General features: G+C 38.9%; 1 protein-coding gene across 6 annotated transcripts in view; it reads right to left on the bottom strand.

Moving 5' to 3' along the window:
• TAF3 (TATA-box binding protein associated factor 3) overlaps window positions 1-14,536 on the bottom strand; it is a 193,657-nt gene that overhangs the window by 34,347 nt on the left and 144,774 nt on the right. For all 6 annotated transcript variants that reach the window (XM_066279814.1, XM_066279815.1, XM_066279816.1 and 3 more), the window contains one exon: window positions 5,341-5,423. In XM_066279814.1, coding sequence (XP_066135911.1) covers window positions 5,341-5,423 — 83 coding nt within the window. The remainder of the gene's footprint in view (window positions 1-5,340; window positions 5,424-14,536) is intronic.

Raw genomic sequence — 14,536 nt, 5'->3', positions numbered from 1 at the left:
CTCCTATGTGCCCTGGCTGGGAATCGAACCCGGGTCCCCAGCACGCCAGGCCGATGCTCTACCGCTGAGCCAACCGGCCAGGGTGCCATGTTATTTTTGATGAGCAATCATTTGCTTCTTTTTGTCTCTTTGATCTTAATTTCCTATTTTTATTTTCTTATAACTTTACTACATGCTCTCTCTGTGAGTTACCTTAAACTTATTCACACTGGAAATAAATTATATACGAACAGACAACATTTCAGGTCTGGAGGGAAAATTCAGGAAGTGGGATAAAAACTATTTGCTATTATTTCTCTAAAGAATTTATCATTAAAATACCATTACACATGTTTCACACCTTATTAAATGTCTTTTGGATAACTCTGGTTACATGTAAAATTATAAAAAGCTTATTTTACTTAAAGATATTTTAAATGATTATCTTTGTAACTGCCTACGATTATGGTCCACTTGTACCTGTACTGTCCAGAAGTGAACTGCAAAAAGACAACAAATACCATTTTACGTTTTTAAAGATTAAACTCTTCTGTTTTCAAGATTAATGAGCAAAGTTTTGATTCTCAGTTTCATAGTATATATAAATAATCTAGAAATTCAACTATTAAGCCCCCTCCCAAGCATAAACTACACTGTAAACTGTAACAAAAAACTGAACTACTTACATAAACAGGAAAGCAGCACATTTCCAGCACCTCTTCTAAGAGAGCTCTGATTAAGGAATTTCCTAAATTATAAGAAATCTGAAAATACTCATGCTGTGTTAACACCAGAAATCAAAATTTTAGCAGAAAGAAACCTATAATTGCCAGCAATAATGTGGTCACTGAAAACTATTACAGCATAATTTGGACATTTGGGAAAAAAGTTAAATTTGTAAAAGAGACTATCTATTGTGACCTTTTCAGTCAGGAGAAAATTTAGAATTATCATTGATAATAATATTGTTCTAAAAAAGGCATCATTAATGATTCCATGTCACTTGATCAAATATTCTATTAGATATTAACTGGAAAAATGACCAAGCATTATTGTATATTTGGAGGATCCCAATTAATCATCCTTCCTCTGGTGAGGGCCTGAATAAGAGCAACAATGCCCTGAACACAGAAGGCCCAGCTCACCAGTTTAACATAGCTGCATTAGAGCCACTCTGTCCAAGGGGAAAAGGGAAGGAATACACAGAGGAAAAGGACAAAAGCTTCCTCCCAGTACTAGCAAGAGGAGAGCAGTAAAGAGACATCTGAGCCTGACCAGGCAGAGGCACAGTGGCTAGAGCAGCAAACTGGGACACTGAGGTCCCAAGTTCAAAATCCCAAGGTCGCTGGCTTGAGTGCAGGCTCATCCAACTTGCATACAGGCTCACTAGCTTGAGTGCAGGGTCACTGGCTTGAGCATGGGATCACAGACATGACCCCATGGTCGCTGGATTGAAGCCCAAGGTCGCTGGCCTGAGCAAAGGGTCACTCAGTCTGCTGTAGCCCCCTGGTCAAGGCACATATAAGAAAGCAATCAATGAACAACTAAGGTGCCGCAATGAAGAACTGATGCTTCTCATCTCTCTCCTTTCTGTCTGTCTGTCCCTATCTGTCCCTCTCTCTGTATCTCTCTCTAAAAAAAAGAAAAAAGAAAAAAAAAAAAGAGAGACATTTGAGATATGTGAGGGGGAAAAGAATGCTAACTGCCACCATTCAACCAAAAAATCCTTATCTACATTTACATTTCTCTTAGTACTTTACCAGTATTTAAATTTATCTTTTTTTAATGAAAAGTTCCTTTAATAGAATTTTGAGCTTTACAAATACAGCCCCACATTTAACTTAGAAGATTGCAGCTACTGATCTGTAATGTCCTGACAATCCTATCTGAATTCCTGCCCCTAAGATATTCCATCGCCTTCCTCTGTTCTATTTTCTTCACAGAAATGAATAAATGAATGCTACAAGTTAGCCTACTCTTCCTACACTTGCTCAGAATAACGTAGCTAAATCAATAAAATGTGAGGACTAGGATGACAAACAACACAGCAGCTGTCTGCCACGTGCCCTCGTACCAGTGGGCAGTGCACTCATCGTCTTTGCCACCCGGCCCCCAGGACCTCAGGATCCCCACATTGTGATCCCAGACAGTCCCTCCTCGGCAAACTGAAACCTACTTGATTGCTAGACCAGACTCAGATATTTTAGCAATTTACTTGAATGTGCTGTTCCTTCCCATTCATACTACTCTAACAAACTTTATAGGTGTTAAGATTATAATTTCAGGGTTAGTATTTTAATTTTATCTTCAACACAGACTGAGGGGAACTCTGGATACCCATTACTGGGGAATAAGTAAAAGGAATTTGAGGTTCTTGCAAAGTTATTTTGACTTTAACTCTGTCAGGAAGAGGTACTGGACTCTCCGTAGACCCTACAGAACACAGTTTCCAGGCACGTTAACTCAAGGCAAAAACAAGGTACCTCTCTGTCTTGCTTCAAGGAACAATAATGGAGAATACAGGAAATAATCTAACCTCAAAGTACTTTCCTGGAACAAGGGCAGAAGACATAACTTCTTTATTTAAGAAGATTTACAAACTAAATATTGTTATCTTAAAGATATTTCAATGAGAGGGTATAATTTGAACCCTGTTAAAGCCTTTTCTTTTTCCTATAATTTCAAAAGCCTCTATTCTCTGCCTGTTTTTTTAGCAATAAACAACTCCCTTCCCCAGACTATTCCCAGTCTGCTCATTAATTTCACTTCAAAAGAGTACCATTACACTCCCAGTGCGCACAAACTAAGTAAATAAAGGTACATTTCTGTGACTCTACTGCCTCTTTTCCATTACGCTGCCATGGAATAAGCTATGGATCCTATGTTACAACAATGGGATTACTTTTAATTTCATAAAATTTTCATGTGTCATAAAATATCATTCTTTAAAATTTTTTCAACCATTTTTAGCTTGTGAGCCATATAAAAACAGACTGTGGAATAAATTTGACCCATGAGCCACAGTTTGCTTATCCATAATTTAGTTTTTAAAAAAGAAAACTTAATTAAGTTACATAACAACATCTTATTACTATGTGATTTGGGCCTCTTCTTTCTGTTTTATTTTAACTTAAAATATAATGTATTTCACTTTATTTTTTGTTCATTATAAGTATTTCCTTGAGTCTGATTTTGGTCAAATAATTATTATTCATATAAAATGAGAGTTACTTACTTACTGAAAGTTCATGTTATACCTTCAAGGACAACTTGTCTAGAATGTCTGGGTATTATAATTTCTCTAATACTGGAAACAGGATCTATTTCTCACATCATTCAATATCTTAGGTATATGAGTGAGGAGAGATATAGTCAATCAGATGCTTTAGAGATGGATGGGACAATTATTTTTATCAGTGCTTTTTTCACAAACCATCTTTCTCTAAAGGTAATGCACAAGTCAAACTTCTGTGTGGAAGTAAAGATTAAGTACTGGTGAGTTATTGAGACACTAGGCATAAATATAAACTGGTAGGTAAGAAGTATAGTAATAAGAACATCTTCTCCTAAGAGAAATGAGCCCAAATGCAGAATTTCCAAGAAGAAAGTATGAATAAATTACTTTGGTTGGGTCTCCTTGCTTATTAGACTTCTGTCCTCTACTGGTTAAGGAATAAGTTTATTTAAATTTTTGTAGTAAGATTGAGGGCACCAGCTATACCAGAAGCTGGTTAAGAAGAACTGACTCTACAGTATTTTTCTTACATTGTCTAAGCTTCTGAGCAATAGCACCATCCACCACCTAGGTTTCTATGACACAGCCATAAAGACAATTGTGAAAATTATGCAGACAATTTATTTAAGAAAAGAATGAACAATCTGGATTTTCTTCTTTGAATCTTCAGAAGAGTATACACTTTCCTAGAAGACAATGTTGGCTACTATACTACCATTTGTCATCATGATATTGAACTTTTTTTTTTAATGTATTACCTGTGTAATTAACAAAAGCAGCAGCATAACATAAACACAAACTGTAAGATAGAATAAACCACTGAGAACACAAAGCGTATTTTCTGTTGTGTCTACTCTACCTACTAAATGGATTCACTGGTTCTCCTTTCATTTTTATGGCTAAGTACTGAATGAAAATGAAATGCTTTGTAAGCCTTTAACTGATACATTTTATTGTAATGTAAACATATCATTTTCAGGCTTATTGGTAAAAAAAATTTGATTGTAAACTGTATGTTTAGCTTGTGAAATTATTTGTCTTTTTTGTGTGTGTGACAGAGAGAGAGAGACAGAGACAGAGAGAGGGACAGATAGAGACAGACAGACAGGAAGGGAGAGAGATGAGAAGCTTCAATTCTTCATTGTGGCACCGTAGTTGTTCATTGATTCCTTTCTCATATGTGCCTTGACTGGGGGGCTACAGCAGAGTGAGTGACCCCTTGCTCAAGCCAGTACCTTGGGCTCAAGCCGTTGAGCTTTGCTCAAACCAGATGAGCCTGCGCTCAAGCTGGCAAACTTGAGGTTTCAAACCTGGGTCCTCTGTGTCCCAGTTCGATGCTCTATCCACTGCGCCACTGCCTGGTAAGGCTGTGAAATTTATTTAAATGAAATATAGTATGATGTTAGAATAGAATGATTTCAATATAATTTACAAATATAAATCAATGTTTTATCATCTTATTATCATGTAAGAGCCCTGTAGACCTTAATTCATACCCCCTAAATGAATAAAAAACATGAACAACTAATTTACTTTAAAGAGTGGTGAGCTGGTATGATGATTCTGTGAAAATTAAGATAAATAAATAACATACAGGGGTTTACACTTCCAGTTCTCTTGTGTTTATAGAAAAGAAAAGACTGCAGTAGTTACTATTATATACAGTTTCACCAGGGTTTTGGCAGTATCTTTGTTTTATAGGTACAGAATAAAGCCAGGTGCCATCTGAGCAAGCAGAGACCGGGTTCTTTGTTACAGTGATACAGAATAACACTTGAGAAGGTGTAACATTGCATCCTCCTGGGTGTAATGTGGCAGTCTATTCAATACATAGTTCACTTAGTTTTCAGTTAACCAGAACCTTAAAAACTAGGCAGGAACAATGTCATGTGCTAGTCTTTAAAAAAAAAAAAAAAAAAAAAAAAAAAAAGAATCCTATATATTAAATAAAGCAATTTACTCTGAAAAAGAAAGCAATAAAAATTTGAAAACAAAGACTTCTCAAAATAAAGCTTGACCCTATATGTTCATACTTGAAAGGTTTGTAGAGTTCTAAATCTATTAGGAAAGAGCAAAGAAAGTTCAGTTGAAAGTATTTCACTCTAATTCAAAACATTAATACTTACATCTTGTCTTGACCAGCACCGACTCGGAGAGTCAATCTGGGGATGACTGGACTTGGAGCTGGAACTACTGGCTCCACTTTTATCTGTTGAAGGTAGGACATTAAGTGTTAAATATATATATATTTTCAACAAAAGTACCTTCTACCTCTTCTCCTACTTCCCCATCTCCACAAACTTGACAAGCAGGTTTAAGCCTCAAATGTAGCTAATATGCTAGATGCAAAGATATTCTGGGCTACTCAATATTTTACTTTCTCAACAATTGAAGGCTACCTGGCATCATGAGAAATTCTACAAACTTGAATCACTTCACGTATATGTGCCAGTTAACTTCATATTTTTTTTACTTTTAGTTAATTTCTTAGACTTTACTGTTAGAATTCTTCTAAAACAAATTGTTACCTAAACTATTTTGTGGAGCATTTAAGTAGTTGCCGGACCTACCATGAACAGAGTAAAACACAATGACATCCCCACTATAAGATAAAAAGGCATCTCCATCTGGGTCCTGCTTCAATAGTGGAAAGGAAGGTCATTGAGCTAAAGCCTGCCAGGCTTACATGCCTCTGCTGTGAGGAAACAGGGACACTGGAAGGTGGGCTTCCCCCTCGCTCCTCTAAGGGAGGGTTCAGTCTCTTCCAGCCCTGCTCCAGCCACCTATGACCTAACCTTGCCCAGAAAGCTGAGGTTTGCTACTGAAGGCTGAAGGTGCCCAGTGCTGTCGGTCCCATCTACGACACTGTGGACGAGCCTAGGGTATTTCTTCCAAGAAGCGGTAAACTGATCTCATTTGCACAAGGGCCACTTAACTATGTTTTGCCTGAATAGTCAGGTTTTTTATTCTTCCCTCAAAGATCTCTGTTGTGGGTGTTGATAGTCCTATTTTCTGCTGCTTTGCTTAATATATAGTGTTTCCTTTATCTCTCCTACCTCAATGCCCCACTCATATTTCAGGCTGGGACCTACTCCTAATTTAGAGCTCTCTTTCCCCCTTTTGCCAACTTCTATTATGAATCTACTTTTGCCACCCAGCTTAGTGTATCCCAAGGTTCTCTTTACCATGCCACAGTCGCAGAGCTCCAGGGAAAAGCAACCTGGTCTCATCTCTCCAGGCAGAGGAGAACAGAAGCTCCATATCCACGCATGCTGCAAATGGCTTTTCCAGTCTACCTGAATCATTACCAGCTAGAAGCAGCGGTCATTGGGACTTGGACAGAGCTGCAAAGTATAGAATGGTGACAATTCCAGCGCCATGAGGACTTTCCCTGGATGTGGACTTTTCCTGGACTCCTGCTCCCTGTGACAGCTCCTAACAGACTGAACTGTGGTTGGGTTGCATTTTTCAGGGATTTGGCATGGTGATGGGGCCAACTTGGACTTGGTCAACATGTTAAGGACACTACTCTTTTATGGATGCTTGCTGTATTGGCCAAGAGTTTGCTTAAAGGCTTTTAATCACTGTAAAAAAAACAGAAGACTGGATAAAGAAGATGGGGCACATATACACCATGGTATACTATTCAGCTAGGAGAAATGATGACATCGGATCACTTACAGCAGAATGGTGGAATCTTGATAACATTATGCGGAGTGAAATAAGTGAATAAGAAAAAAACAAGAACTGCAGGATTCCATACATTGGTGGGACATAAAAACGAGACTAAGAGACATGGACAGGAGTGTGGTGGTTATGGGGGTTGGGGGGAGGGAAGAAGGGAGAGGAGGAGGGGGAGGGGTACAAAGAAAACTGGATAGAGGGTGACGGAGGATGATCTCTCTTTGGGTGATGGGTATGCAACAGAACTAAATGACAAGATAACCTGGAAATGTTTTCTTTGAATATATGTACCCTGATTTATTGATGTCACACCATTAAAATAAAAATTTATTTATTAAAAAAAAAGGCATCTAATTATGGAAATGAGAAACACTAAACTCATCTTAAGTTTACATTATCATACAGGAAACCTGAAATATCAAGTATAATATACAGCAGTAAACCATTCAATCTTTTGGCTAGTAGTAAAACAACAGAAAAACTGTAAAATTAAAAAACAACATAATTTTTAGAAAGGATTTTTGGTGAAGGCAACTATTGAAGAAGTTTAAGATCTCACAATATGGGCCCTGGCCGGTTGGCTCAGTGGTAGAGCATCGGCCTGGCGTGCAGGAGTCCCGGGTTCGATTCCCGGCCAGGGCACATAGGAGAAGCACCCATCTACTTCTCCACCCCTCCCCCTCTCCTTCCTCTCTGTCTCTCTCTTCCCCTCCCGCAGCCAAGGCTCCATTGGAGCAAAGTTAGCCCGGGCGCTGGGGATGGCTCTGTGGCCTCTGCCTCAGGCGCAAGAATGGCTCTGGTTGCAACAGAGCAATGCCCCCGAGGGGCAGAGCATTGCCCCCTGGTGGGCATGCCGGATGGATCCCAGTCGGGTGCATCTGGGAGTCTGTCTGACTCCCTCCCCATTTCCAACTTCAGAAAAATTAAAAAAAAAAAATCTCACAATAGTTAATTGCCTTTTTTTGTTGGACAGCTCTTTGAATGAAACTGTCTTAGGCACTGCCAGGGGTTTAGTCTCCCTGGTCTTGGAGTACTACTATGTACACACTAGTCACTGTGGCAACTACTTGTAAATCGCTGATTATATATTTCAAGCTTAAGAACTGAATAATAATGAAACAATTTGGTGGTCCTAAAGGAGAATGACCATATAATAATCAATACACTATATCATATAACTAATATATTGCACATTGATCAAACTTACTATATATTTTTTCATGTTTCTACCTGTCCCTTTCTAAAGTCTATTTTTAATCTACTATTACATCAAGATCTATGACTTTGACCATCAGACAGAGGAACTCCTTCAACTCCCTACAAAGTTCTTGACATCCACAACTACACTGGAGCCTATCTTCTTTTGTTTTCTAAAGAAACTTCCTCCATCAATTAGCTAATTTATTTATAGCATTTTGTTTTTATTCTTTTTCTTTTCTTAAGTGAGAGGCAGGTAAGCAGAGACAGACTCCCGTGTGCACCCCAACAGGGATCTACCTGACACCAGGATCCAACTGGCAAGCCCCTACTGGGTGATGCTCTGCCCATCTGGGGCCACCGCTCTGTTGCTTGGCAACCAAGCTATTTTAGCTGAGGTGAGGCCATGGTGCCATCCTCACCACCTGGGGCCAACTTGCTCAAACCAATTGAGCCATGGCTGCAGGAGGAGATAAGAGACAGAAAAAGGGAGAGCGAGAGAGAGCGAGAAGGTGAGGGGTGGGGAAGTTGCTTTCTCTTGTGTTCCCTGACTGGGAATCGAACCTGGGACTTCCACATGCCGGGTTGACACTCTACCACTGAACTAACCGGCCAGAGCCATTTACATAATTTTCAACTTCTCAGTTTCATTCATTATTTTTATCTAGCTTCTAAATGTGCTTGACTCTTTTTACCACCCCCTTCTAGACACTATTTCCTAATGTCCAGTATGTTTTTCCATTGTAGATCTTATCACTCTCTTCCCTTCTCCTTGTGTCTGACCTTACTTGGTCCTTTTCTCTTGTCATTCTACAGTTCGTTCAGTGGTCTCATTCATGTCCATAGTTTTAAGCATAAGTTGTAAGTTTGCCATGTCTTCAAACTATTCCCTCTCTAGACTAGCACTGATGAACTCAAGACCAAAATATAATGTTGCCTACTGAACATCTTCAACTAAATACCCTATGAGTATTTCATCTCCTCACATCTAAGCTTTAACTTATCAGCTTCCTCACAAAAATCTCCTCCTGACGGTCTCACTTTTGGCAGACGGCTATGTCATCTGGCTAGTTCTTTGGACAGTCCAGTCCAGTCCATTGCTTTTCCTGAAGGCCCTCAGATATCAGGTCTCCGGGACGGGGCAGAGCAAGACCCACGTATAGCTAGCTGGCGTCTGCATTCACTTTCTCCCCCCCCCCTTTTTTTTTGCACAAAACATTCCATATCTAATCAATTGGAAAACCAATGGTCCAGTATACTTTGTTAACTATTAACGTTTCTGTATTTTTCTTACCTTCCTGTGTGATCTATGGGAGAATAAATATACTCAAAACAAACATTTATAAACTACTTGTTATTTGCCAGGCATCGTGCTTGGTTATTGTTCAGATGCTCTCGTTCAGGTTTTTAAATGAACAAGTGTGTACATAGTATGGGTTTCCATTTTACAGGGAAATGGATCATATATAACGCAGTCCTTTTCCTTTGTTTTCAATTTCCTTTCCCTTTTCCATTCTAAGGTCAAATAGCAAAACTAGGACTGAAGTGTTTTTGATTCAAGGAATGAAAAATTATAGGAAATTCCTAGGTTTCTTCAATTCTAAAGAAATTTAGGGCCACTATTCATAAGTGATGAGGTATTGAGAGTAATTTTCCTTATCCTTTCAAACTACAATATTGTTATTTACATATATATAGATATTCTATTTATTCATTTTTTAGAGAGACAGGAGAGAGAGAGAGAGAGAAAGAGGGGGAGCAGGAAGCATCAACTCCCATATGTGCCTTGACCAAGTAAGCCCAGGGTTTCAAACCAGTGACCTCAGCGTTCCAGGTCGATGCTTTATCCACTGCGCCACCACTGGTCAGGCCACAACACTGTTATTACATAACACTTTCTTAAGCTTTAATTTTAAAAAAGCTCTTTGCTGCTCTACCCTTAAATAATCTTCTCCATTATTACGCTTCACATTGTATGTTTAGTCCATTGCTATACCATACTACACAATAACTCATATATGTATAGCACATTTCACAAAGTGTATCTCATCCACATGATCCAGTTTAATTTCCACAACTCTAAGGTAAGTGTGGAAGGTATTATTATCCCACATGTGGAGGGCTCAAAATGATTAAGCGGTTTGCCCAGAGTTACAAAGTCAGTAACCAAATAATCTAAATCCAGGTTTCCTCACAACAAATTCATTCCCTGCTCTATCACACAGCTCCTTGACCCTCTGCCATACACTAAGACCTTTTTCTCTGGTAATGCTAATGTTTCGCATGGGGCTGCTCATGTTCTCTGTGGGTGTTTCTTTTAAACTTTTATTTATTAATTTTAGAGAGATAAAGGGAGGGGGAAAGAAAAGGAAGGAGGGAAGGCGGGAGACAGAGAGGAGAGAGAGGGAAAGAGATCTGTTATCCCACTTATTTATTCACTCACTGGTTGATTCTTGTATGTGCCCTGACGGGATGAAACCTGCAACTGTGGTGTACGGGGATGATGCTCTCATCAGCTGAGTGACCTGGCCTGGGCTGTCCATGTCTATTTTATGAATAACATATACATTGTGAGATGGCTAATGTTGATTGTAAATGTTTTTTTCTCTATGTAAAGCTAACTAATTCTGTGGAAATTGAGATTAACTTTGACCTCTCTTCCACTTAACTAAAATGACTAGATTTTTGATGCTGTCTTAAGTGGCTTGGCAAGGCAAAATAATCCAGATATATGTTTATAATATACTATTAAAAAAAAGGTAAATGATACCATATGTAAAAAAATTAGCAAACAAAAATAGAGATACATGTTATAAGTCAAATTAAAAACAGTATAAATATGACCTGAAGAGGACAGATATTTAATAAACATTTGAGTTGATGAATGATTTAGAACCTGTTGCCTCAGCCCAAAGTTTTACCTGTAATAAGGACTACCACATCACCCAAAACACAGACAGCTTTGAGAGTGAAAGTCGCACTATTATTTACATTACACAACATAACAGGGGTAGAGTGGACTGTCCCAAGCAACTAGAACATCTCGTCACCCTACTTAAAAATACTTACATACCTTAATTTCATTCTTAAAGGAGCAAAATCAAATTTAAAGATAAAATTCAAGCAAGTGTTGAAGAAAGATTAATAAGGATGCTGGTACTATAGAGAAATAACAATTTTTAAATAAAAATTTCTTACCAGACTTTTGTTTACATTAACTTTATCCAAACGCCCACCAAAATAGACATTTCCTACAATTGTAAAATAATTTCTCATGTGCCTTTCCCAGAAATTAACAAACTAGATGACAATTATTTCAGTTATTTAAACAATATAACTAATGCCATCTTGTAATGGCATGAAGCCCAAATCTGAGAACAACATGAGCTTCCAAGGGTTAAAATAAAAGAACAGCACTTCAGAACGATGCTGAGAATTGGGGCACGCAGAGAACATTTACAGTGGATTACTAAGCTTCCCAATTCACCAAAGAGCCAAAGTCCAGTAATATAAGACTCCTTTGTAGCTAACTAAAAATACATTGTCAGTGGATTTGTCCAGTTTTATGTATAAGCAATACTTCTTTCACCTGAACTAATACTAGTAGTCATATAAGCCCCTTATTGCCATGTGCTGCATTTTTTTTTGCTAATCTTCAAGGATTTAGCTTCTTTGCCACATACCTCAGGGCACCAACTGATAAAGCTCTAACTCTCCATTTTTCCAGGACACCAGCAGTGCGGCCTTGCAAAAAATGAAAATCGCTCAAGAGATTTAAAGGGGAAATTTATTTTTAAAATCCTGACTTGAAGGAAAGAGGTGGATTTTTAAAAAGCTTATCTATAAAGAATCAGTTCAAATTTAAATTCTATCTTGGAACGCTTTCATGCATTCCAGCTTTAAAGTTTATCTTCTGTCAGGGACTTTCTGCAAAGGTAATGGGCAGCTTTGTCAATATAATCTGGCCAAGTTTTTATTTTCTATTTTTTTAATGTTAAACTTCTTTAAAAAAAACCATATATGTGGGCTAAGTAGGGTGGCAGCACACCCATATCTGTGGCTAGGTAGGGTGGCAGCAAGCTCAGCTAGTGCTAGCTCAGATTCCCATCTATGCCAGTAATCCGAAAAATACCCATAAATAGTAGTCATGAAAGTCAAATTTAATAATCTAACATTTTGGATTCTGAACTATGACATTGGTAATCATCTTCTTGTTTTTCTTAGCAATTAGAGTCTTTACATTATTTCCATTTGGATCACTAGAACACAAATAGTGATCTAGTGTTTAGTTGGAGGAGAACTAGCATTGTGCTCAAGCGTAACAGATGGAATCCAGCAAGGACGAGGGAGGCAGGGTCCAGGCTCCCATTATGCACTCACAGCTCGTTCATATGAAGACCCGGAGCTGGCCTCTGGTAAATTTTTATAAATTCCAATGTATCATACTAATTTAAACATTGTTTATTGGTTTCCTCTAAGAACAGACAGTTGTAAGAAACAGGAAAGGAATATTTCCCCATTTTCATGGGCTCTTATTTTATTTACCAATACCATTCATTTTACTAGTTAATTAAAAGAGCTGATAAAAAAGACTGGAAATGAGACTTTAAATGGAAGGGAAAAGTGTCTATTTAGGAGACTTAATTTGAGGCGGTGAATACAATACACAGATAATGTATTATAGAATTGTGCACCTAAAACCTATACAATTTTATTAACCAATGTCACCCCAATAAATTCAATAAAAAATTGAGCCCAAGGTCGCTGGCTTGAGCAAGGGGTCACTCGCTCTGCTGGAGCCCCCCACCCCAGTCAAGGCACATATGAAAAAGCAATCAATGAACAAGCAGTCAATGAACTAAGGTGCCGCAATGAAGAAGAATTGATGCTTTTATCTCCCTCCCTTCTTGTCTGTCTGTCCCTATCTGTCTCTCTCTCTCTGACTCTTTCTGTCTCTATCAAAAAAGAAAAGAAATCAACATTTTAATTGTTTGATTACTGAAGTCATTAAAGCTTAGAGGACCGATATTGTTTGTTCTTTAAAATGTGTCAGGTGAACAGAAGGCCTCTAAGAGGATGAAACCATGCTTACCCATCTCAGCAGCTTCCATTAGCCGTGGCTGGCCTTAGAAAGCTGTTTTGGGTAATAAAGAACACAGGCTTCATTTGGGCATTCCTGGGTTAAGTCACAGCTCTTCCTCTCCTGAGCTGCACCAAGTTACTCTGTTTTTCTCAAACATAAAACCCTCAGAGTTGATGGAAGAATTAAATAATTAAATTCTGGCCAGGTCTGGCAAGTACCAACTGTATGCACTCAGTAGTGGCAGCTGCTAATATTATTTACTATCTGGGTTAGTCCATTCAATAGCTGATGATGTTGGCTCAAATAAAATAATTCATTAATCAATAGGGCAAAATTTTGGGGAATTCTTTAAAGAATTGATGAGCTTTCCATTATAAGCAAATCCTATCACCTGTAGGTTATCAACATTATTGGTTAGTTGTAAGAAAAATCTGAATTGTCATAGTGATCTACTCATTTTAAATGACACAAATTAGTCTTGTGTATATAAGGCAGAGAAGAAGGTATGAAACTATTGTTTTTAAGCAGATGTAAACCATACTTTATGATGATGCTGTCTTTTCCCAATACTAAATAGGAGGCAGGAGACAGAGGGAAGAAGCAGATGAACAGAGTGGTTAGAAGGGATTGGTGAGGCCCTGGCCCGTTGGCTCAGCGGTAGAGCGTCGGCCTGGCGTGCGGGGGACCCGGGTTCAATTCCCGGCCAGGGCACATAGGAGAAGTGCCCATTTGCTTCTCCACCCCCCCCTTCCTCTCTGTCTCTCTCTTCCCCTCTCGCAGCCAAGGCTCCATTGGAGCAAAGATGGCCCGGGCGCTGGGGATGGCTCCTTGGCCTCTGCCCCAGGCGCTGGAGTGGCTCTGGTCGCAGCATAGCGACGCCCCGGAGGGGCATAGCATCGCCCCCTGGTGGGCAGAGCATCGCCCCTGGTGGGCGTGCCGGGTGGATCCCGGTCAGGCACATGCGGGAGTCTGTCTGACTGTCTCTCCCTGTTTCCAGCTTCAGAAAAATACAAAAAAAAGAAAAAAAGAAGGGATTGGTGAAAAGTGGCAGATCCAAGTCTGAGGGTGAAGCTCAGGCTCTTTGTGGGCCAGTGCTGGGCCCATTTCTCTACCAGTTGTGACATCAACATTCTGGGGAGTGGAACTCTATCATGACTTCTTAGATCATACTCAAATACGAGCATAAAAACATATTTCCAAGTTTGACACATAAATTGTGGCTTATCTTCTATATAAGGTTACATATACAACTGTTCAATTCCACTAACATAAATAATGAGATATTTAATTTTTTCACAGCAATCTTCCTTCCAAAAAATACTAAGTAAATTTTAAAACAGTCTTGTTACTTTCAACTA

This window comes from Saccopteryx bilineata, chromosome 5, assembly GCF_036850765.1.
Source record: "Saccopteryx bilineata isolate mSacBil1 chromosome 5, mSacBil1_pri_phased_curated, whole genome shotgun sequence".
Taxonomy (NCBI): domain Eukaryota; kingdom Metazoa; phylum Chordata; class Mammalia; order Chiroptera; family Emballonuridae; genus Saccopteryx; species Saccopteryx bilineata.
This window is presented reverse-complemented; position numbering and strand designations above follow the sequence as displayed.